The following is a 25,026-nucleotide window of genomic DNA, read 5'->3' as shown; positions in this document are numbered from 1 at the left end:
TTCACCGGCTGCTTCTGCGCGCGTAATACTTTGCACAGCGCACCAATACTCTGCTGCCGGAGGTGACGGGACTCTGCACTTATGACGACGGCTGGAGGCACCACTTTTACTAACTCGCTCTTCTTGACGTCCCTTTCAAAACCTTCTATTCATTTTTTTTTAAAGTACTAACTGCAACTGCACATGGATTTGGGGAGGTCGTCTATGCGTCTATGCCCGCGTTGTACGTAATATACTTCGTTTCGCTGCACTGAGCAGGACATTATCGCGTGTTTGTACTTGGCGTATAAGAAACTGGGGTACAAGAACGTAAATGGGTTACAGAATTAAGGAAGAGAACGCTAGCGGAACTTGATTGACATTTTTTTACGGAACAAATTGGCCCATATGGAGCTTGATATTACGACTGATGCTTGTCTATTAGTGGCAAGCAAAAGGCTTCGGGTTAAGCCATTGCAAGCAACGCAGCTAATGGCGGCAAGTTATTGTGTCCTCCGTTTCATTTTTTTTTTAAATGCCTTTGAAGGGGCTGGTTTTGTAAGCATTACTTTCGGGAATTGCTCTTTGTTAATACCTTTGCGGTGTTGAGGCTCGCAGAAACGGCCTATAACGTGTATTCCTTGTCTCTATAATATGGCGAATCTGAGTCATCGTGACTATAACAATAAATAGTGAGGGGATGCCACCCTTAGTGGAAATTACAGCTTTGTTTTGATGTACGAGTATATGCGCTCAAGTCAGGAGAATTGCGAAAGCGGGGAGTGAAACCAGACATGTTCAATGTCTGGCTTCACTGTCTGGTTGCTGGATTCAGCCGAAAATCATGTTCAATGCCTGGTTTACTGGTTTTCAACCAGACGTGTCTTAACAGAGTTAGTTGCCGAAAACGAATTAGTTATCTGGAAAAGAAAAAGAAAAGGAGCGGTGGGGCGGTCCATTAATGCGGGGTTATCCACAGAAAGCTGCAAGTTGTCGGCTGTTGGTGATGTCGTCTTGGGTGTTCATTCCCTACCTGAAATACTGTGAATGCACGTGGCGTGGACGTTAAATTCAAGAGCTGACCTTCTAATTTAGCGTTGATACCAGGAGTTATGGCGCGCACACCTGTGAAATGTTTGCGTCTCAAGTTTCTACATGGTGTTTTAGTATACAACATGGTTTCAGAGCGTAAGATATCGCCTCCAGAATTGCTAATGAAACGGGGAATTTTTCGGTTTGCCCATTCAGTTATCAAAGCCCTTTTGTGGTTCCTCCTGCGCTCGAATCGTGCATCTGCCCTCCATCACGGTTGTACCGATGTGAACGATAGGGATTCTGCGCAAACGTGGAGATATTGTTACAAATATTGTTGTTTATATAAGCCACTTATTAAATGACCTGCGGTTGGCCGGGTACTTTATTTGCATCCTATAGATGTTCGGCAGCAGTGTGCTCGCATAACTATAATGGGCGGCGCAGATGCTTGCTCTATGAACATGACAACGCGCTATAGATGAAATTCTCTTTCAAACAAAGTGCCGAATTCCTCAACGGCTGAACAAAAAACGGAAATGAAATAAGGACGCTCACGCGATGACTAAACTGAATTGAACGAAGGAACCACTGTAAGGCACCGAAGCAATCTTCCACTGCCCGGGTCGCAAATGGCATTAAGCCACCCCCGCTTGCTTACAGCGCGGTGCCACCTTTTTTTTTTTCAGCACCGCGCGCGCTCGCGTGTTAGCCGCACTGCAGCCAAGCCAAAGTTCATGTTAGTGAGAACAGATGAAGACACGGAAGCTAGCCGCCTTGTTGACTCCCGGTGGGAATGAGTCGGCGCAGCGAGGAACAGCGCGAGCTTCCATGAAGCGATCGCCGTTCCCACTGTATGTAGGCAAGCTGTGCTCAAGCTGCTCCCGAACGTTCGCTCGCTCGCTCGTCTCAACGCCTTTCGGGGCGCGCATTCCGCGAACACGATCGTTTGCATTTCCTGCGCGCGGACCCGGCGCGCATATCTCACCGAAAGAAAAGAAGAGGCAGGGACAGGAAAAAAGAGATGGCGCGTTGTGCTGTCCCAGCGCGAGCGTTCTCCGACCGTGTCCGCAACGCCCAAGCGCCGAGCGGGCGCGCTGTGAAATAAGCGAGCCACGTTGTGCGCGCGCTGGTCGCTCTGCATGCTTGCGTACAGTGACCGAACCGCGAGGGGGCAAAACTCGGCAAGACCACGAAGACCACGCTCCTACATACATGCACACGCTCCTCGCGCTAGGACGAAGCGCACGAGTGTGCGTGCGCGAGGTGATGGAGGGATGGGGGGCGACAAAAGAAGGAGAAACGCAAGCAAAAAAGAGCAAGGCTTATAACGCTTTGTTCGCGTCATTGAGAACCACGGGCCGGGAATCTGTTTACCCGTGAGTTCCTGGTAAGAAAACATGCGCCAGACGTAAATATTTGAGCCTTTTCTGCGCGCACACGCGGGCATTTTTGGTACCGCTGACTCCGATTCCGCGAAGTTTGAGCCGATTGCCACCAAAATAGTCGGCGGCTGCGGCCTACTGCAGCCGTGCGCGGAGACAGGAGAGGCGGCCGCCGAACCCTCCACGGTTCGCGCCTCGCGCGTCCAGAAGGGAAGCCCCCTTCGGAACGAGCGCTTCCGCAAGGTTAGCATCGCCAGTGTGCCGTGCCATCTTTTGATGCTCGCTTGCACGATGAAGCGCGCGCTTGCAGTTCGAGGTGGTGGCGAGAGGCCCGCCGCGCCAACCACATGTGTACCGAATCCGACGCGCTGCGAGATATGGGAAGAAAAAGTCTAGAGATGGAGTTTGCCGATGTTAGCCCCGAATGGAGAAAGTGACAACGGCCGCCGTCACGGTTAATTGTGCGCTTGACCGATCTGGAGACAAGTGTTCGCGCCACATACATAACGAGTTTTTGGACAGTTTCATCCCGGCGGCAACAGTACACTGGTGACTAAGCTTTCAAGAAAGGCTTAGAGACGCTTGTGACGTATCCAGAAATGCCTCGAATGTAGGGCTCGCGCGTTTATGGCTGCGCCCTACGCAGGGGCCACGCATATCGCACTGTTGCGACACGCCACAGCTCCGGCGCACGCGTGGTTCAAGTTGAACATGCAGAGCACGACGCTCGTTTCACTCGGCCCCTCGTGCAGATCGCCACACGAGCTGCTCGGCAGAATGGCCGCGTCAACGTGCTCGTCGACCAAGCGCGAGCGCGTGTAGCATACACTTACATTGCTGACGCCATCCAGCGCCGCTATCGCGGGCGGCATCTTTGGTGCCGGCCTTTCGTTTTATATATTCCGTAGAAGCGGTGTGTTGAGCGATAACAGCGGCGGGTGCGGCGACACCGTGGGTCGATTAGCGGAGCGTAAAACGCCGCGCGACGACCAGAAAACGGGAGCAGAATTTTTTTTTCGTGGGAAGAGTTTCGCAGAGACAATTGTCCGGTCCCTCCCAGAACTAATCGCCCTTTCACGATTGGGAGAGGACAAAGAAGAAAAAAAAAAAAAAGCTTGCGGGCCTGTGCAAGAGAAAACGGATGCTGTGCATATGTTTGTTTTCCAGCCTGTATACGTGCGGCATAACGCAGTCCGTCGCTATTCACGTTGTTGGGACGCCGCGCCTGCGCTAACTGCGTGTAACTGTCATCAGCGCCGATGCTGTCCAACTTGTCTGCGTTCTTTTCTTTCGTGCATGTTCCCCCCCGCCCCCGCATCGAATGTTGGGCTCCGAGCCGCAAGTGCACGGCCGCGCACTATGCGGTGATCTCGGAAACGCGGCACGTGCGCTGCGTGCGCCGAGCTCGCGATAGCGACCCGCCTTTTTCGACGCGATCTCGTAGCGCAGCGAAGCGTACACGCTGTATAACGCGCGCGTGCGTCGACGGTGGCGTCAGCAGCCGTGTCCGAGGCATCGTATGATCTTATGCGTTCTTACTCATTTATTATTGTTGCCATTATTCTGCAACGGGCGTTCGTGTGCGGATAATTGGATCACCACAGTGGCGACAGATGGCCTTCTCTCTTGTCCACCTTGCCTTCGTCGTTGCCAGGGTTTACTTATAGGGCTGTGCTTAACGCGCATGCGCCTGTTGTGTACTATTAATGATTTGGTTGGCTGGGAATTAGTGGTATTTAATCGATGAAACAGAAGAAAAAAATACACGCAATTTCATGTCTCTCTCAATATAGCCTGTGCGCGCGCGGGCTGCGAAAGTGGGTAACAGTGGAGTGTGGTGAAGTTGATTCTTGACGTCAGGTAGAGTTCTTGAATATCCAATGACAAATTTCCGTTTCAGCAGTCAGTCTATGCGCACATTCATGCGACATGTATGTATACAAATGCAAGTGGCATGCATTGATGCACTGTTTTCCAGTTCAATGTGAACGTAATGGGGAGCTCTTCGTACGCTGTTTACATCTGGAGACGAGCCGAGATGCCAAATATATGCAGACTCTAAAGTGTAACGTAGCATCTCAAAAGCTGTCGGGTTTGCACTGATTCCAAGTATCTACGTGTCACAACCTTTCGTTTATTTGGGACATGTGGACAAGGTCACTCAAAAGAAAAAACAAAGAAAAGAAAACGAACTAGCCTGCAACTTCATTTCTTGCCGAAAGCTTATATTAATCGAGAATACTAGGGAGTCGTACATAGTGCGCCCAAAATTTCGTGATCCGTTCTCCTCATTTCATTTTTGTCGACCAAGTACATGGCGGAGACGAAGCTGGTCATGTCTACCGCTCTGGTATGACAAATTTGTTGCGAAATATGCGGGCTTTCTCGGTGGCACTCCCGAGTCGGAAAGGAGGTACCTTATTCAATGCAATCACTTCTCCATATATATATATATATATTACCCTCGAGCAACTACTGCACCACATCGTAATTTCGGTTAAACGCCAGCCTGGTTACCCATCACTGAATGTATACACGATCGCTCGCGAAAGGAAATAGCTGCTTCATGCATCTCCTCTGCGCTTTCTTTATACGCCAATAAGGGTGCAGTACCGAGTTTCACAAGTTTGAAACATCAATTACAACGCTGATAACAGCATTTGCAAATTTAGATCAAGAAAAGTAAAAGGTGATAAACACGCACCGCGTAGAACTCCCGAGATGATTGACGTTTCAAAAAGGAAGAAAATGTAACGCTGCAATTTTTTTGCTTTCAACGACGCGCTGAAAATTTCAAAGTAAAATTACGTGAAGAAAGGATGAGATATACGTGAAAATGTGCGCAAAAGGTCAGGCGAATAAAGGCTTTGGAAAAGGAGAGTAAATAAAAAAGTACATAAATAAATAGGGGCATCACAATGAAAGCAAAAAAAAAGTGAGATAAAGAAGAGGTGGGGGGGAGTTGCAAGCAGCCAGCGCTTCGCACCGAAAGGGTTCTCAAGCGGTAGCCGGGTCTTTAGAGAGCGCCGGCTAATGGAGAGGTCATCAGGAACCGACCCGTTTATCAGCGGGCCAAACTCGGCGAACTGTGCGCACTTCCGCGCAGAGGAGCCACTAACAAATGACTTGAGCCTCTTTAATTCCCGAAAACCTGCTGAAATTTTGAGATAAGAACGACTACTGTTCAGCAAGCCCGGTCTTATTTCTATTGGTTTTGTTCTCTCGGGATTTTTCTTTATTCATTGCACTTTTTTCTTCTCTTTCACTCCTTTCGTCTGGGAGTTCGCTCTCTCGTTATTGCTGTACGGTCGCACATATAGAGAAGCCCATGCATGCCGTAACAGCGCGTGTTCGTGCCTCTAAGTGTCGAAGGAGAACAGAGAGAGAGGGTTGCTTATAGGAAAACCAGCTTTAAGAAAGAAAAAAGAAAGTAGAAAAATAGGGGGGGACGGGGAGGGGGGAGTCCTCGCCGTCTTCTTTCTCTAATAGCGTATCTGCGTTGCTTCCTGCTTTGCTCAAAGGAAGCTTCAGAAATGACTCAATATCTGGAAGGGAAGAAAACGAAAGACAAGCACCAGGGAACATTTGATATCTAGCCAGTGCTCTCTAACCACAGTTCAATTGCGTCTCTGACGCGTTTGTATCGAAACAAAAGAAAGGGAGAGAGCGAGAGAACAGAAGGCGATGAACGTTGATGAAGTTCGTTACAGGCCACTGGCCGGAAGGCAGCGGGGAGGCTTGCTTCTTCCCCGATTATGAATGACGTTCGAGGCGCTTGGTGAGCGTGAGGGTTGGGGCGCGAGCCTCTAAGCAAGAATGGCTCATTTGTCCCGAGTCGCGGGCTGCTTGTTGCGCTAGCGAAGAAAGAGGCCCGCGAACATCTTGCGCCATCGGAAGCTTCCCGTGACGATCGGGCCGGGCTGAAGATAAGCACGCGCACGTCGGCGGCCCACTCGCGATCGCCTCTCCCGAGGCGCCGTCGCATTAGGCTCGCCTCTCCGGCTAATCACAGATCGTCTGCGCTCTCGAAGCGCGCAGGGAGCGCGTGTGTTTGTAGGGGAGGGTGAGTGCATGGGCTAACAGAGCGGTTATTTTTTGCCTGATTAGAGCGAAAATTCGGTGCTGTTGCGAACGGTACTTGGTGCGACCAGACGCGAGATGTTTATAGTCGAAGTGCACTGAGGTAAATTATAGCCATTACGGTCCCGCTGAATTTATTTTTCCTCGTAGCCTGTAAAAAAAAAAGGGGGGGGGGAGAAAAGGAAAAAAAAAAGAACTTTGCTATATTACCGTGCGAGCAAATATGTTAGCACCGAGAGATACAAAGACATGAATACATACCGGTAATTAAGTGGCGCGCGTTAACCATGAGCGGGTCTCAACTTATTTTGAAGCGTGCACAAACGGAAATGCACGACTCGATGTATGCTACCAATTAAAGGGTCGTTATTTTGGAGTGACAATGGCACGCGGGAACTATTCTTGATGGAAGATTTGTACAAACGCGCATCTGAGTGGTAATGCAGGTTTCGACTCAATAATGTCATTCGATTCTCGCTCAGCTATACGTGGAGCAGGCCGTACACAAGCACATGCTTACCGATGTATGCAAGAGACAGAAATAACCGAATATTAAGGACACTGTTTCTAAATGCTGAACGTAATCTGTCACATTCTATTGAAAACAGAAGATGGAGTCCTATACTGTAGCGATAGCTTTCATTTCTTCTTATTTTTTTTTTTTGCCTTTCATCACTGGCTCGTGGGAGATCACGCCGCCGTCATCGTTTCGATTCGGCTATTTGGCGCCACGGTTGTGAAAGGCGCGGATATAAAGGGGGTCCGGAGTTTCCAGCGTGTCAGGCAGCGGCCGGCAAAATTGTATACATCACGCCAGTGACGGCAGGATCGCTGAAACTTTGACCCGTGTATAGTTTGGCGCTTTGAACGGGGCCCGCAGCATGCGCACAAGTGCGCGGCGAGCGAGCGCTCTTTTGTTTTGCGAAGGCGTAAAATCAGCAAGTTCGCATCAGTGCACCCAAACTGTATACGCTAGCATGCTTCCGGCTAACCATGCTAGGCGCGATGTACCCTGATGATCTAGCTGTTATGGCGTGGAATAGGACATGTTCTATTCCCGCTCCAGCTGTGCCAAGCCGGTCACGCTGACTGCGCCGGGACTATGTAGACCGTCCAATTTTCACCCTGCATAGCGTAACTGCACCGCGCGTAGCGCGCGTCCGCGTCACGCCGGACTTTATATCCGCGCCTTATAAGAAGTGAGTCAAATTGAAGGGAAATAATCTTATAAAACACGGCTCCAGGATTCCCGCAACGGTAGCTTCTCCAACTAACTCACGCAACATCGAGACACGTGGTATAGGAGTTGCGCTGTCCGGACTTGACACGCGAACGCCTGTGCGAGCATGCACGCACTTCAGTTCACTGCGTCCACCGCGGAACGACCGCCCTCAGCACACAGCATACGCTAACTGCCATTGCGTGATTCCCTGTTGCGAAGGCTGAGCATGCGCAAAGCTCATCGTTCGTATCAGCTCTTTTCGCAGTGGTGCCCTCGTCCGTATGTGTTCTCTTCCGAACAAACTAAGGTTGCTCAGAAATGACCGCTAATTGTCGGATCGATGTCGCCGCAGTCATTGGAGATGGCGAGAGCGGGTAACGCTTGAGCGGCGTAAAATGCGTCACGCAGCGTAACGTCCTCTCCCTCCCCGCTCGCACCTGAGGCTCGCGGTCAGCAGCCCCGCGCGGAACGACACGCGAAGGCCTGCTGGCTTCACTCTTGACTTCACACGGCGCGCAGCTGTTGCCGGGGGCGGGTGACAGCCGTCTTGGCTTGCGACCGGCTTCGACGCGGCCGTCACGTAATGGTTACAGTGCAAATAATGTCCACAGATGGCGCCCTAGCTTAATGCACCCGCCAGGCGCTGGCTGCGCGTCGGCTGTGGCCTTGGCATCACGTTTCATAGCCAGTGATGGTGCCGGAACACTGGCCTGCGCCAATCATGCCGAGCTGGGAAAAAAAAAAAAAAGACGGCTTATAGGCGTGAATGTGCTGCAATTTCGGTCGTTGAGATGACGTCGTAAGCTAGCGGCCAGGAATTTCGTGAAATCGGCGCTGGCGAGCAGAAACAGTTTAGAATCAATCCTGCCAGCCGTAGTCGGTATCATTTTCCGTTGAGGCTTTCAATGACTAACATGCCGCTGTAGCTCAGTGGTAATGGCGTTGAGCACGAGGTTGCGGATTCGAGTTGATGGAGGTCGAAAGGAGAAACAAAAAAAGAAAGAAGAAGAAAAAAACCCGCTCATGTGCTAAGATTTAGGTGCACATTAATGAGCCCCAGGTCGTGGACGTTAATCCGAGGCCCCTTACTACAGCGTCTCTCATGGTTCCAAAGCTGCTTTCGGACGATAAATTGACTCAATCAATCAATCAATGAATCTGAAAATGGGTCTACCCCGAGGTCCCCCAAGAAGTTGCAGACACAAAATGATGAACGTAACGACGTGGGCGGCGGTAGCTTAGTTATTAACTGCGTAATTCTGAATTGCTCGAAAAAATCTGAATGCTTTGGGCTGAAGGATTGAAAATGCTTGTTCTGGTTCATATTGCACAGGCAACGCTGTGTAGCCTACGTTTCAAGTTTTAAGGGTGCATTCAATTTCACCGTTCTGGCTTCTTTCAGCCTGCACAGAATTGGTCGCATATTTTTCTTCTGCCATTGAAACGCCGTCGCTTCAGCCATCGGTAATAGATTCCGCAATATCACGTATAGATGTTTCAACGACTGCGCCCCAAGTCCTTTCGAATTTAACAGGGCACCCTAGCTTGAATGCGCTAGCCCCCCCCCCCCCCCCCCCCTTTTTTTTTTTGTCTAGCACATTGCCAAAGCTCAGAAACGCTGTTTTCAGGTGGCAGAAGAATATGTACAAGAAAAATGAAAAAAAAAGAAAGCTCAATGTCACGCTCTGACACGGAGCGAATGACAAGTGATAAAGACAAGCGAAGATGGGGAGCTTCCGACGTGCACGTCTCCTGCTATCTTTCTGGTGTTGGTGAGGCACGCCTGCACTATGCTAACGCCAATAAGCCGACGGGTAGCGCAGCTTCTCCGAGGGCAGTCGCCAGCAGCATGACGACGACACCTTGCAGCGTTTTTTTTTGTATTAAAATTCGCCAGGAGAGATGGTCTGGCATTCAAACAACACTCTCTCCGTGGCTTTAGCTCTGCTGCCTCACATGGGCATGGGCTGCTGTCGCTTTGAGTGGCGTCTGAGGGTTTTCATTTGCTGCGCACCGCACTGCACACGCTGGCTGCATAACATTCGCACTGCTTTCCTGCTCCTTCTTTTTTTTTTCTTTTTTTTTCTCCTGACACTTTCTCAGGGATTTGCTTCTCTTCTTTGCTTTCATTTATTGTTTAATTTGTGCATCCTCCGCGATTAATTTCCCGCAACATTGTATAATTTGTTCTTCTTCTTAGTTTTAGGCACAACATTTCTGTCACGCATGTCTGAGCGAATTCTATCACAAATCAAGGTAGATGAAAATAAGACAATGTATTCGCACGCGACAGCGCTATAGTTTTATGCTCGGGCAGAAAATGAGAGCTATAAGCCCGTGTACAACGTCACCACGCTTATAGATGATAGAAAGACAGACACTTCGATGCCTTCGATTTCACTTATCACTCTAAAAAAAGAAATCAATACACGCTTTGGGCTTATCTTATTCCCCAAACAATCATCGTAATCTGTCTTGCGTGCGTTTTCTTTCTTTAACACTCTGCGCTCACTACTTTCTTGACGATAACATTTTGCCACGCTGATACGGCGCATGCCGTTCGTGACCCGAAATTACCGAGAGCGCAGCGTTAAGGAAGGGCACTCAAGTCATATTTTGTTTGGGGAGAAGACAAGTACCAAAGGGTGCAATGTTTTCTTTTAGGCTATATATATATTTGTAGCTTTTAGGCTATATATATATTTGTAGCCATTATGATGAAATTACGCTTCATTTTCTGCTCAAGTAGATGTAGCCCACAGATTTTTCAAGGGCCTCGTTGAGTGTTGCTGAAAGATTAAGATCTCCACGTTTTCATCTTCCTGCGTAGTAAAATGAAAGAGAAGAGGCTATATTCTAAGCACTCAAATATGTTAGCACCATGCCTGAGCTAAAAAAAACAAAAGTTGAATGAAAGTTAAGGATCGCTAATGCGATTCACAAAAACCCCGATGCATACCATACTCAGAGTGCGCGCGTAATATTCATGACAGCAAAAATGAAAGTGTAAAAAAAACACTTTACATTTGAGTTATTTCCCGTATAAAAACTGCAACAAGCTATACGTATAGTCTTTTCTCCAAGCTTCATTTTAACCGTTATTCTTAGCATTCATGTATTTAGTAGCCGCTAACACATTATTCGCGCCTCTTCTCTCACTGTATTAAAGAAAATAATTTTTCTCCTTATTCGTCAGAATAAAATCTTAGAGCTCCGCATGCGTGACGGAAGCGGGTGCCTTTATATTGTTATTTATTAGTGCCTAACATTGGGTAACTGAGATTTCCCTCTCGAGAACGAGAGGTCGTAACGCGTTAAAGCTGTCTTGTGTTGCTTCCTGAAAGCGCCTGTGCCCTTGCTAATGGCGTGTGCTTGTGTGTGTGCTGGCATCTTGTTCCAAACAGGCAGCAATTCGCTCACGCCTCTGACGCCCATCAGCATGCAAGAAGTCAAGTCCCTTGTCAACAGCGGAGCGTCGCTCATTGAAACTAGTCCAAACCCACACTCCTACCATCCAGGTATATACCAAACTCCACTGAAGCTATGTTGCGCAACTATGCTGAGTGAACAAAATATCAGTAAAACGAACACGCTGATCGCGGCAGGGTTTACTTCTAGACGCGAAATAATATTTTTTTTTCTTTTCTCAACACAGTTCGAGGGTATACGTCAACAGATGCACTCTTCGCTGCACATCGCATGGTGTTTTACTAACTTGGGGAATAGAGAGCTAGCGAGAGCGTGGACACTATATGGGGCGATGCTATCGAATAATAATATACCGACAGATCGATGTCGCTCACCTTTGGATATTCGCTTGAATTTCTGCACTGGTTTGTTGCCTGCGCAATAAATCGCATACACTGAGCAGAGAAGGAGAGAGAAACAGAAAAAGCGAAGCGTGCGTAAGTTAATCTTCTTGTAAGACAGCTCAGCAGTCCACTAACTTACCACAACTTCTAACGCCCCACGACTTGGTGTATACAGACTAACAAAACACCATTAATAATGTAAAACAACCGATTAGCATGATTTTGCGCTCTCTTTACAGTAATCTGCCGCTGCTTGACACCTCGTGAACGTTACCTTGATGCTTGTTACAGACGTCTAACCAGTTTGTGTGTTTGCAACTGCCGCTGAATACGATTCACGTGCTAACGAAAACATCTGATGCGAGTAATGTTAGTGACACAAAATCCGAAACAGGCTTGCAGCGAGCATGACGAGTCACTATAAAAATACAATATCTTGTGGAACATGACGATTCCTTAGATGAGGTCGTAGCCATTTTGGTTTGTGCTACTCGCGTTGCCTCAATGCGGAAATTGATGATATCTGTAATACAGTTATAAAGAAAACAAATCTGAACGCCGTGCTCCATGATCGTGACAATTTTTTTTTTTTGCGTTTATAGACCACGTCGTAGCATTTCCTTAGGCTACCCCATTTTGCCACTCTCTTCCGAAGCGCGATCAAAAATGGTCATACATATGGTAAAATTTATTTCTCTCGCTCTCTCTAGAAGTGTCCGTCACCTAGGACTCTGATCGGACGCATAGTACTGCTTTACAAAGAGCTTAGATGACGGGCTTGAAGCTTCTGAAATGAAGGTCGGCGAACGTGTTTCTGGAAGGACCCAAGTGATGCCTTAGATATTTCGCCCGTCAAGCTTTCAATGCAGGTAGACTAGGGTCAGGGCCCGCTCAGGCTCGAAGCCTCTTTGACGGCATATTGGTTTAGCGTATCCACAATGCAAGTGGCGGCGGTGCTGCGAGACATTCGTTGGAATCACTGCTACATTCTGGGATCATGGGGCATTCATCGCAAAGACATTAACGGCAAATGAAGGAAAGAAGACAAAAGCCGCTTCTGATCTCGGTTGGTTTCTAGACGACAGTGAACGTGCTTTCCTCAACGTAGGGGGCCATCTGCGCACGCCTTCGTTCCCTACCTTGCTGAAAGCCTTGTAAGGCTCGAGGGTCGAGCAACGACAAGGCGGCGGCTGGCGGCGGCAAACGGAGAAGCTTTTCTTGAGGCCTTGCGATTGTGGCTGGCGAGCCGCCGCCAATCGATATTGCCGAGGCAACGTGCCACGAGTGGAGCGGAGGCGGGGACGTCGTGGAGAACCGCCTTCGACATTGTCTTCTTCCCATAGGGGGACGCACATGAAGGGTGGAGGGGGGGGGGTTGCATGGAACGCGCGCCCCATAAGTAGAGGCGAAAAGGACGCGCGTGCGATCGCGTTCAAGCGGACAGGCGTCTTGTTCGTTGCCGCTGCCTCCTCCGCCGTCACATCGCCATCCGCGGCGAGCCTCTTTGTTTTCCCGCACAGCGCGATAGTGATGCGGAGAAGACGAGAGCACGGGACGGCAGTGGCGGCGGCCAACAAGACGGGCGAAACGCGAGATGTCCGGGTTTCGCCGCGCGTCGCTTCACCGGTCGGCCCGTCAGTCAAGAAGCGCGTCGTGCGCGCTTCGCTGCGGAGGCACGACAAGAAGTGGGCGGAAAGGGGCAGATGGGACAGCGCGCCTTCTCTTCTGCGCCATCTTTGTTTTGAAGCGTTTCAGATGTCGCTCCACGTTTTCTTTCGTTCTTCTTTGTCGCCGGTAGCGCGCAAACTGTTGATTCTCGGAAGACCTCGCACAGGCGGCGGCGATGAAACGCGGCGCCACCGCGCCTTGCCTTCTTGAAGTCTAACCGTCGTCCACGACTTCTGGAAGGGCGTCGAGATTTCTGCGACAGATAAGCGTCACACTGTTCTGTGGTTCGGGACGCGGGAGCATTGGTGTGTAAGGAAGACATGAAACAGTGGTAGAGAGACAGGTCTCACTGGCACAGCTTACGCGGCTGTAAACATTCTGCTGTGAATAAATAAATAAATGAAGCACATGATGGGTTTCATAGCTGAATTTGCTCATAAATTTAAGGTTTCTTTGTTTTAATATATTTTATGGTTAGTGTTTTGACATAATATCAGCCAGCGCCCCGAAAACGGGACATTTTACATGACAAAATGGCGAACTGGGCCAGTTGCGGTGACTTCATCGTTGAGAAAGCGCGCAAAGACTCAAAACCGCTGTGTTCCTTCGTTCTTCGCCCCTCTTGCGTCTTTTCGCCGCTTTCCTAATCGCGAATCTTTCTACATAAACTAGCTTCAAACCTATGAAACGACTCTCCCAAGGGGTCATGAGTGCTAACAGAATCCTTAGGACTGTGACCTTTGCTTCGATTTATACATGCTAAGTTTTTAAACTAGCATTGGTAATGCCTACTAATTAGCTAATGTGATGAGAACGCAACTTTAGCAGACAATGCTAATGAAAAGTGGCAATTTGATCAAATGCCTGGTATTTCTGACATAATCAGCATTGAGTGCACCATTCTTTGAACGTCGGGGGATTTTTTCTCTTTCTTTTTCACGGGTCATATTCTTACAGGGAGCGCTACAACATATGTTAGATACCATCGGCATCGCGTATGCGCCCAATTCCAGGAATATCTCACATTGCTTTAAATACATGCCACCAAATAGGAGCCGACGAATGGTGTGCGGGGGGTGAAAGGGTTAACGCTGCATGGATGTCGAGGCCGTCGCCGCAGCCGGCTGTCTCTCGCAAGCCTGCAGCAGTTTTCCTCCGGCGCTTTTGCGACTAGCTCTGACCGGCGGCTACCCCTGCATGCTGCTTGGCAGCGCGCCTAACACATAGCACTGCATTGCAAATGCCCCTTTCCAACTAACTCCTTCCACTGCTCCTTGCAAAACTGACTAATGCTCGCTTCAAACTCAACGAAAAACGCCAACCCTTTAGACAAAAATAGCCGTCGAAAGGTCAGCTCATATTCAGGCCTTTTTTTTTTTTTCAAAGTATTTGCGTACCAGGAGCAAGATTTCTTATTTAAAGCTCGACGTTGATTTCTACGTTAATGGCTAGTGAGGCTACTTGGCAGGTGTGCATTCCATATCATTACTTTGTCTCGAGTAAGAGGGAAGCCGTTAAAAACGGCATTGCATTATCAGAAAACCAAAGACATGGGATCTTTTACAGTTTTCGGTTAACGAAGACAGTGTGCTGATTCTGTAACTTAGCCACTATTGTAGTGACCAAGACGTTATGCGAAATTCCGCGCATCTGGTTTTCCACGCATCTCTGTCGACACAGCCGAAAAATGACCACCATCAGGGTTCAAGTCTAAGAGCGCGGCGACTAACGCTATACGTCTTATGTTCCTTCGTGACCTCGCTTGCTTGTGTCACCCGAGAAGTGATTGGAAACCCGCCCTACGGAATTTCGCATATATTCAATCGGATTATTTCATGTATCTTCTATATATTCTTATTCGTTCATAAATGTGAGCTCTTGACCTGAAGCGACCTAATAGTTACTTACCCTAAGTTGTAATCAAATAAAATATTTGCCAACGCAATGTCAGGCATCCAGTGCAGTTCATGTGCAAGGCTTTGGTGAAAGAACGCATTTATCTAACTGTGTTTCAGTTGAAGGTGTGCTTTTCAGCTACAGGGTTATGCATGACACCCTGAAGGTTCCCTGCTTGCAATGTATTGGTGTTTATAAATTAAAGTTCCACAGCAAGTTATATGCATGCAGTCCTGCGAGATGTAGTGCTGTTTAGAAACCAGAGTGTCATTTCCACTGCGAATGAAATGAGGGCCGTGCCACGTATGTATAATTTTTTCTCGATATAACGAAATTTGGTCCTTGATCAAAAGTAGAGGTAAAATCTTATTGAGATTAATGGCGTATGCAAATAGGCTGCTCACATGAGTGCTAGAAGCAAAGTTCACATTATTTTTTAAAGAAATTACCTAAAACCGTTCATTGGTCTGATCAGTAATGTCGGCGACAATGCCTCAAAACGTACATATTCCTAGGGCTGGGCAGCGCAACCCGGACGAAGGACAAAAGGAAGTACACGATACGAGCGCAGGCTAATAACTGGTTTATTTTTTCCAACAAGTGATTAAATATGCAGAGAATATAATCACGTGATGAAGTGACGCGTACAAGGGGTGAAAGTGTGTCAGCCTATCTTGCCATTCATAAACTCCGTTTCTTTATCATGCAGCCAGATAGAAGTCTGACTGACGCAAGCGCCTGAGTTGACATGCATAAAGTTGGCTTCCACACACTCGCGGCTGATTTGATTTCCAACTCAGGCGCATGCGTCAGCCAGACTTCCATCTTTCTGCATGATAAAGAAATGGAGTTTTCGAACAGCAAGATAGGATGCCACCCTTTCACCACTTGTACGCGTCACTTCATCACATGTTCACATTCTATGTATATTTAAGCACTTGTTCGAAAAAGTGAACCGGTTGTTAGTCTGCGCTCATAGCGTGTACTTCCTTTTGCCCTTCGTCCGGGTTGCGCTGCCCACCCCTAGGAATATGCTGTCACCAACTTGCGCAGCTTGCTGCGTTAATTCTGAAAGCGTAGACACTATCGGGCGTAAGAGTGGACTGAGCATTGAAATCAACGCACGCGTTCAGAAAATGATAAGGACCGTGAATGATTTTGTGTGCGACCACCGCAGTATATTTTTCAATTCTGTACTGTGTGGCTTCAGGCGGTGACGACCTTTATTATTATTATTATTTTCTTTTTAAACGACTGCGGCGTTTTTGTGAGGTTCGCGAAAGGCAGTGCGATTGCAAAATGTAGTTGAAACAATCCTTAGTTTTCATCGTTTTCCACTAAACGTAATGTTCTCACTCATTAAACAGGCAAGCAGCCTTTTCCACATTTTATTAGTGGACATGTTTCGTGCACCTTTCGCGCAACATGTGCAGAAAACTTAAAACTTCGATGTGAGCAGCCGCAAAATGCTACAAAAGCCTCAAAATTATAAGTCGATAAAACCGCGAAGTTCTGATTGCCGTCGCACAGAGGTGAGATATTGTTGCAGCCGCATGAGCTTCCCCTTGTTGCGCCGCTGTAAGCGTGGTTCATTGCACTCGCACGCTACCAACATCATTGACCTCATGCAGATGAAAGCGTGATGGAAGATGTGATGGACGACGCTGGATGGCTGCGCCGCAAGAAATAAAAGAATAGAGAAAAAGACGACGAAACCGGCTTCAGGTTATGCGTTTCGTTGCATGTTGTGTCAGGTGCGGAGACTGCGAGCTCTGAGAACGCACGAGAGTGGCCATTTCTCGAAACGCTTGGTGGTCGCAGTCGAAGCACACGCGACATGCACAGGCGAAAGACGAGCATGCGGTGCTGCTCGAATTTCTTGTCGGCTTCCGTGCGCACGCCGTGTAATCTTGCACGAGTGCGTTGTGCCCCGAGAGCCGACACGAAGCTCGAGCCGGCCACCTGAGAGGCAGAACGTTGAGGTGCGCGTGGCACGGCCCGTTCCCGCCTGGCATGCGTAGTGTGATCCCCGAAAGCGCTTTGCCTGTCCCTAAGCCTGCGCCGGCGTCCCGCACGCTGCCCCCCTCTCCCTCCCCCAGCGGCCGCGGCGACCGGTAGCGAGATCCAGGGCAGCCCTTCACCGGCCAAGGCCGAGGCACCGTGCCCGCTCTCGTCGCTAACGGTGCTGCAGCCCGTCCAGGGGGCCATCCCGGGCTACGGCTCCAGCTTCTCGCAGTTCTCGGCCGCGCCAGGCAAGTGCTGGTCACGTGTAGTGACTGAGGGCGCCAGCCGCGCAGCTGAACCCATGGTCGGCTTACACGGACTTGGAGCGAGAAATAGCGTCACGCGACTCGCAGGCCGCCGTTCCGGCCGCACCTATACGCGCTGTTCGTTTATCACGTAATATCAAGCAAGCGCGTTAGCTGAAGCCAGCGCGTCGATCGCCTGGTTTCTGTATCTGTAGGCGCAGGTGCTAATGCAGTCGCAAATATTTGTGACATTAGGGAGGACTCTTAAACCTTACGGTTTTGGGCGCTGCAATAGGACTGACCTATTTACGAACATAAGCGCATGCACCGCGCTTGCAAAAAGGCGCAACGTATGATTAGCATGTCCAGTGTTCCACGTGCTTACCCTTTGCAGGGCTTGAGTTGCACCAACAGTGCGTTCGTAGAAAATTAGTTCACTGTGCCTCCAGAGCTCGTGTAGATAGTTTCATTAAATGGAAGCTGACAGAGAGAAAAGTGTTTTCACACTTTAGCACCGAGCTATGCCGCAAAGGGGTAAATCCTTGTTGATGTTTGCTATTTTCGCTTCCAGAAAAGCTCGCGTAATACTGATAATTACATCCGCTTCTGAACTGTGTGTGACGCGCTCGAATTTCTCTTTTCATCTTACAGTTTGCACAATTCCTGTGTCGAAATACAGCGAACGCCTCGCACTGAGTAGATGACACTAAGTGAGGACAGTAAATTGGCACAAAAGATACGCAGACGCAACAACGCATGCTTTAATGTGCATGACATGGTAAGGGATAACTCGAGAGTTCTTCAACACGGTATTGGGAAGCTTCAACGTGCTTGGAAGGTTCCACAGCACCAAGAAAAGTATCCCAGAATCACAACGCCTTCACTTTCCCGCAGGCGGCCCGTGTTATGGAGCATAGATCATCGGCCGCGGCGCAATGTCGACACGTCACGGTGTATCCCTCAGTTTTTGTTTTTGTTTCTCTCTCTCTCTCTCTTCAGAATTGACATGTCAGTACCTGGGCTCCGCGACCGCGTTGAGTGGCAGCAAACAAAGAAGTGCGCCTCATCGAGGCGGACGCCAGCATAATTATGCAGATCCGGGGTCGACGTGGCGAATGCGCGGACTGTCCCGATACACATCGCCCCTGGGCGCGCTCCCACGCCTGCTTGCCGCCGCCGGCGCCGCTGGGGCGTTCCCGTGCCCCCCCACCATGTAAAGCAGTAAAGCACGGGGCCGTGTTTACCATCCCGCGCCGTCGGCGACCTCTGCGAGCTCGCCACGCGCGAGCTCGACGTATTGGAGGGGTCGTGCGCAAAGACGCAATGTTCGCGGTCCTCGCGTCTTCCGCGCGGCAGTGCCCTTCGCCTGCTCGCTTCATTTCAGCACATGGGGCCGAAGACAAACTCGATACTGCACATCGCCGCTGGACGCGCAATGAGAAATGCTCGCGAGCTGGCGAGGTCGCAAGCCCGACAACCACCGTGCACGCACACTGTGTATAAGATTAGGCGGCGAAGGACATATTTGCCGCCATATAGGCAGACGAGAACAAAAGCGAGACACACGAACGACGACACGAGTGTGTAGATGGACAATCCGCCAGTGCTATCGTTCTTTCTTTTCTTGCTTTTACATTTGTTTTTCTCGCGATAAATATGTCCTTTAGCGAGCCAACTATAGGCCAACAACGAGTTCATGATGTTAGATCAGGTGGCTTCCCGAATTACGAAAGGTCGTAAGAGCGCCGCACTGGCAAATACAAAAGAAGGAAACTTAAATAAAATAGGTTTCTTCTTTTTGTGTTTTCGTCAGCTGCACGCACTCACGTCTTTGTTATGCTAAAAACAACTTTTACGAGTATTTATTCGGACGCACTCTATATAGTGGTTGTCCATATAGAGGGTGTTTCAGCGAACACTTTCGAAAATTCTTAAAGGTTGCCTGTGCCAGATATATTACAGTTCTCGTTCATGAGGTGTTTTATTACTTTGTTACCGAAACATCGTTTAATGCATTCAAGCACAAAAGTAACTGGAACGCCAATGCATTTCTCCGCAAAGTTCGGGAATTAATATCTCGAAACTGGTGTCATCCTGAGAATTCGTTCCAAGTGGATCCACCTTGAGAGCTCCACGGCTAGAATATGTAAATTGCAATATGGGCCATAAGGTAACTAGATACAAGTTTAATTAGTGATATTTGTTAATTAGTCGATTATGCATTGATCTTTCTTTTTTGCAAGTAGTGTCCGTCGCTTGGAGCAGACCAGCTCATAAACTAGAATTGATCTATCTGCCACAGGCAAGCTTTAAAATATGTTTAAAGTGTTCGCTGAAACACCCGCTATAACACTACGCACCCGGAAGTCTGCGTGTATCAGCGCTTTTTCAATTTCTACAAAACGAAATGCTGCAGCCTCAGAATGCCATAATGGTAACTGTAGACTAACGCTCAGGTTCGGGATTTTTTACGCGCTGAGCGGAGAGGGTATGTTTCTCGGAAAGGGCATAGGCGCTGGCAGGCTGCGTTATTTGCGCCACCTTTGCGTGGAACCAAGTAAGGCTCGCTCCAGCCCAGAAGCCCGAGCTGGTCTGCCATTACAAGGGCGAGGTGCCTTTCACTTTTTTTTTCTGTTCAGTGGAAGGGGAAAAAAAAGGGGGGGGGGTGAGAACGATCGGATACGGCAAATAGAAATGGCCTTTTTTCCCCTCATAGAGTAAACAAAACAAAGGACAGACTGTGCCGACGCCACCCTTACAGTGCACCCAATACTGAATAATTCGAACCGCTCGTGTGGAATTACTCAGTCGTATACCAAAATGGTGTGTCTGTACAGTCAACACCAACCTCAAACGAAACCCTTAAATAATATCCTAGAAGATATATGAGCGATGCGTTAGTTTCTCACTTTTCGTTCTACCATGCAGAAGAGTTGCGCTGCACCATCGTTATTTGCCCTCTGCGGAGCACCATGCACACTCCATCCTGCACAGAGGAAAATTAGTGCCTAGGTGTCCTTCCACAACGGGATATCAGGAAATTAATAACGCGCACTCAGAAAGTGTAGGTGTTCGCGCAAGGTTGTACGTACAGGCTACATTTCAGTCCGCTTGAATAGTGCAGACGTGCATGAGAGGCAGCCGCTAAACATAACTATCATACAAAGTGGCGAGCATTTTATTTTCTCCTTCTCTGTTTTTCCACTCGCCTATAGTGCGGAACGACATAGTGATGTGTCACTCTATAACAAAAACCCGAGCGCACTTTCTTAAGCGACTCGCTTTATTATTTTTTTTTCTCAGTGTCACCCGCTTCTAAGCGAGCGCGTATGCATACACGGTATACACGCCCAACGTGCCGCCAGGTCACGCAAATATCGACCTGCCCTTCCCGCAGGGTGACACCGCGGTGAAAGGTTAGCAGGAAAGCCAAGCCTGGCGGGGCCATGTTTGCGCGAGAGGGCTTGAGAAAAAGGAAAACAGCGCGGAGGAGCGCGATCGCAGCCGCAGATAACGAGGTGGCCGGGGCCTAAAACGACACGCGCCGCCAAGAGAGAGAGAGAGAGAGCGCGCGAGCGAGCTAACCGAGCGGCTGATTTGCATATCGCGCCGTCGACGACGAGTGCCGCCCTCGTCTGCTGCGGCGAAGAGCGGAGCCGCGGCCGTTCTATAGCGCGCGCCACTCGCCCAAATGGGCCGCCGCCGCAGCGACGCACACGAAAGTCGCGTCGACGTTTCGCACGTTTTAAGCGCGTGCTTATCGTCGGTCGGTGAGAAAGGAAGCGCAAGAACGCCCCCCCCCCCTCTCCTCCAGTTCAGCCCCCACCCCTCGCGCGCTGGTTTCAAGTGCGCGCCCAGTCTTGTTGAGCGCGACGGTTCAGAATTTTCCTGCACTGTATGCTGGTGGTTATGGGCCGTACGCGAAAATATACCGCTTTCATTCGACCGTCGTCGCCGCTGCCGCTTGGTCCTCGGCTAAGCGCGTTTAGATCTATATCTAGTAACCGCGGAGCTTCAATCTTGGTTAATTAGGGTTTGGAAGGTATGTGTCACAAACGCGTTAGTGCCTCCAACTTATGAGGCAACTTATGCAGCTTATGAGGGAAAAAATTGGTGCTTCCGAAGAACGTATGCCTATAGCGTGGCGGCTGCAAGAGCGGCTCCATTCGCGGGTGTCTATCAAAGATGCACTGTAGGCGATATCACGCAAGACCAAGAAAAGAAAAAGGGCGAAAATAATATAAAAATAGAGAGGGTGGGAGTCGAGTCTCTGACTGATAAACACACAAATGACTCCACGAATGGCAACAAGCCACAGAGATATAACTCGGCGAACTCTGCCGCACAAGAAATGTGGGAAAATGGTGCGCCGGCTCCCTGAATGTGTCACAATTCCAGGAAGAAGGCAAACACGATTTCTTGGGCTTGCCGTTAAACAGTGCGCGTACATCCGCTGTAATTTTCGTAACGATGCACAGGTGTGTCTTGCTATTCGCTCCATGAGATGGTCACCGAAGCACCCGGGACAGCTTTCGTCTAAGCTGCACTTTCCTTGTCTCAGAAGATTTCCTTATTTGTCGTCAATCTAAATACCTGCTTTTTTTGGAGCCTGTAATGCGTAGCCCATGATACGCATTTGTTATCGGCTTTATCACCAAACAGCATAAGAGTGGGTTCCACTCTTCAACATGGCCTCGATAAAACAAGGTCATTGAGCTCATAGCCATGGTATCACGACAGTCTGTACGACCAAATGGTGAGAAAATGTCTCATAAATAGCTAGAAGCGGTGTTTATCATGGTCAGACGTTTATCGCGCCCTGGCTTTGCAATGGAAACATCAGACTGCTTGTATATGCCGTCGAAGCTCCAAGCTCAGGGCTCGCACTACTATGGGCAACCAGCGCATGCGAACAGCAGCGCCGTAGTGCGCATAAATGGAGAGTGGAGGAAGCAGTTTTTCAGTGGGACATGCTGTTGTTTATTGTTGGAAAATTGAGCACTCGTCCTGAGGCACATGCAGCTGTCCAGTTTCTGAGGTGACTGAGTACCGGCGCGGTATACATAGAACGTAAGAGCACATGTGCTGCTGTGCACGCGCATGACCATTGACTGGCGCTGAATGGATGCATCGTGGTTGAAACGCTGAGCGCTGACACAGGCGTCGGCCTGTTGCCGTTTAAGTTCTCCCGGAATCATTAGCAGATGGTGCCAGAATTTTTTATGCGAAAGCATCAAATGGCCCATTGAGCGGAAAACCCGGCGTCTGCACCGAAACGGTGCCTAAATTCCCATTGGCTGTGACGTCACGTTACGTGCGCGCCTCGACGGAGCAGAGCGGGCGAAAGGGTGCCCCTGCTGCACGCGCTGGCGCATCACTTGCTGCGTGAGGGCGTCGCGGCGACGTCACGTGATCCTCGATCTCGGAAGCCTGTGTTAACCACGCGTGCTTCGCCTCGGTAACCGCTATAAACATATATAAGGTATAAAAGAATTCCAAAGGGAAAACGTTCGCGGTAGTGAGTTTCGAACCTACGACCCGACGCTGAAGAGCCGAGTGTCGCACCCACTGGGCTAAACCAGCGCCTCCATAGACTGCAGGGTTGTGTACTCTGCTTTATGACATCATGCCACTTGGACCGAAATTTCCATTGCCAAGCCCAGCGTGACGAAAGCGGTGACGCCAACATTCCTAGGCTTACTCGGGAGCGTCCCCATTAGATTCTACACTCTAAGAAGAATTCCGGGGAAAACGGGAGTAACTGCGCCGTTAGTCCTAAAAAGGGCGCTTTCGTCCCTGAAGGGAGTAACTGCACAGATCTGCGTGCCGTGTGCAAATTTCGGAGAGTAAGTGTTTAGTCCCTGGTCGGAAAGAGAGCAACGGGAGGACGAACGGCAGCAGTTACTCCCCATGCGCTCCGCTGTTTTCGTGCGTGTCGTGGAGTGATGCGTCAAAAACGGTATTGTCTATAAATCGCGAATAGTTCGTGCATTGTCTATTGAACTACATGCAAAGCAGCACTTTGTCTCTTCGTGAGAAAATTGCCTGAAATTTTAAGTTGGAATGGGATGAGCCATGCCCTTCGTGCGCACACCATAAGTGAGCGATACACATTTAACGGGCAAGTAATTGATAGACTGCCAGATTTTGCTGGTCAATAGTACCTAAGTCCCTTTCGTTCCAAGGAGATTACGAACTTAACTGAAGCTATGTGTACCGCAAACGGGAAACACTAAGCGACAGAGCAATTGTCCGTCTCTGTCGTCTTAGGTGCCCCGTTTGAGCTCGCTACACGTTTACATCGCCTAGTGCCTCAGTTTAAAGCACCCTAAGAATACTCGGGCAGATTTCTTTTCGCACTCGCTTATGGTTGCAAGTACACTCAACGTTACACTCTCCCCGCACAGCATACACAAAATGACGAGTCGCTTTTACATTGCTGCACCTGCATTCCGATGCTTAACCTGTCTCAATATCCTACACCGGGCAACCAATCTGCCATGGTGCAGTGGTTAGAGTCGCTGCCTTGTGAGCGCGAGGATGTCAGTTCGAATCCTACTTCCGGGCACTTTTTTTTTCTTTTTTTTTTCAGCTCAGTAATCTTTTTTATTAGGGTGTAAATGCCTAATTTCATTAATTCCACCTTTGCGGTGGCATCGGAAATAATGACAGTTACTCCCTTTAGGAGCATCGGAAAAGAGCAACTGTTAGTCCTCGGAGGAGTAACGGCATGGGGAGTAACAGTTCATCCCCTCGCACTTACCCCCTAAAGGGAGGAATGGTTGTGGCAGATCAGTTGCTCCCCTAAAGGAGTAACCTCAATACCCCATTTCCTCCTTTTCTTCTTAGAGTGTATGACAGTTGGCCAAGGTATCATGTCATCACGGATCGAAGTGCACCGGAATTGTGCTACCTACAGGAGGTGTTGGCCAAGCGTTCCGACGCGCAAGCTTGCCCGCGAGGAGTTCATAACTCGGAGGTCCGCTCAGTGGCGTTCAAATGGGCATTAATGCTTTCGCATTCGCAACTCATAAGAAGTGCTTAGATGTCCTCGGATCTTTTTTTATAGTTGCACGCTGTAATAGCCGTACAGCGCTTCAGGACCACCAGATGGTTCCCGGTTGGAGCAGTTGTGGTTTTCCCACGCAGTTAAGTCGAACAACGGTGGCTTTCATCTTTAGCGGCATCCTAAAAAAACGCATCAGAAGCGGAGAATTATAAAAGAAATATTCAAAAGGAGAATAATGACGAACAGAGTGTTCTATGATGCCACTGGCGCTGCTTGTGGGTATACTGGCCGTAGCGAGCACATATATTCTCTTAATCCGAGCGCTGCAGTTCTGCCATTTCAAGTGGACAAATATTTAATCCGCGATATTCTCTTGCAACGCATGCACTAAAAAAAAAAAAAGAAAGAAAACTGCGAAAAAATGCGGATACACACGTTTGGCTCTTTTTCGCTGTTTTGCGCTAATAGTTTCTCAGAAGTTTATTTTGGACGAAATTTGCCCCTCCACACATTAACTCCTTGATATCTCGGCGCTGTATTATATACACCCATCGGGTATTTGAGCCCGTATGGTCTGCACGCATTTGAGCCCGTGTACGCTATACGTACGTTTTGGGAGAAGTACGCGCTGAGAGGAACATGTTGCATTTGACAAGTTGGCAGTAAGTGTCTGTTAGAGTGCATATTTGTTGAC

The 25,026-nt window shown here is 49.1% G+C and overlaps 1 protein-coding gene across 9 annotated transcripts in view; it reads left to right on the top strand.

Moving 5' to 3' along the window:
* sv (paired box protein shaven) overlaps positions 1–25,026 on the top strand; it is a 243,189-nt gene that overhangs the window by 210,000 nt on the left and 8,163 nt on the right. For 6 of the 9 annotated variants that reach the window (XM_070539673.1, XM_070539681.1, XM_070539671.1 and 3 more), the window contains 2 exons: positions 11,103–11,216; positions 17,174–17,326. The exons of 1 other annotated variant lie outside the window; for it this stretch is intronic. In XM_070539673.1, coding sequence (XP_070395774.1) covers positions 11,103–11,216; positions 17,174–17,326 — 267 coding nt within the window. The remainder of the gene's footprint in view (positions 1–11,102; positions 11,217–17,173; positions 17,327–25,026) is intronic. 2 more of the 9 variants (XM_070539684.1, XM_070539689.1) reach the window with 2 other exon arrangements.

Source organism: Dermacentor albipictus, chromosome 1 (genome assembly GCF_038994185.2).
Source record: "Dermacentor albipictus isolate Rhodes 1998 colony chromosome 1, USDA_Dalb.pri_finalv2, whole genome shotgun sequence".
Lineage (NCBI taxonomy): Eukaryota > Metazoa > Arthropoda > Arachnida > Ixodida > Ixodidae > Dermacentor > Dermacentor albipictus.
Note: the sequence above shows the minus strand (reverse complement) of the source record. Positions and strands in the feature narration are given on the sequence as shown.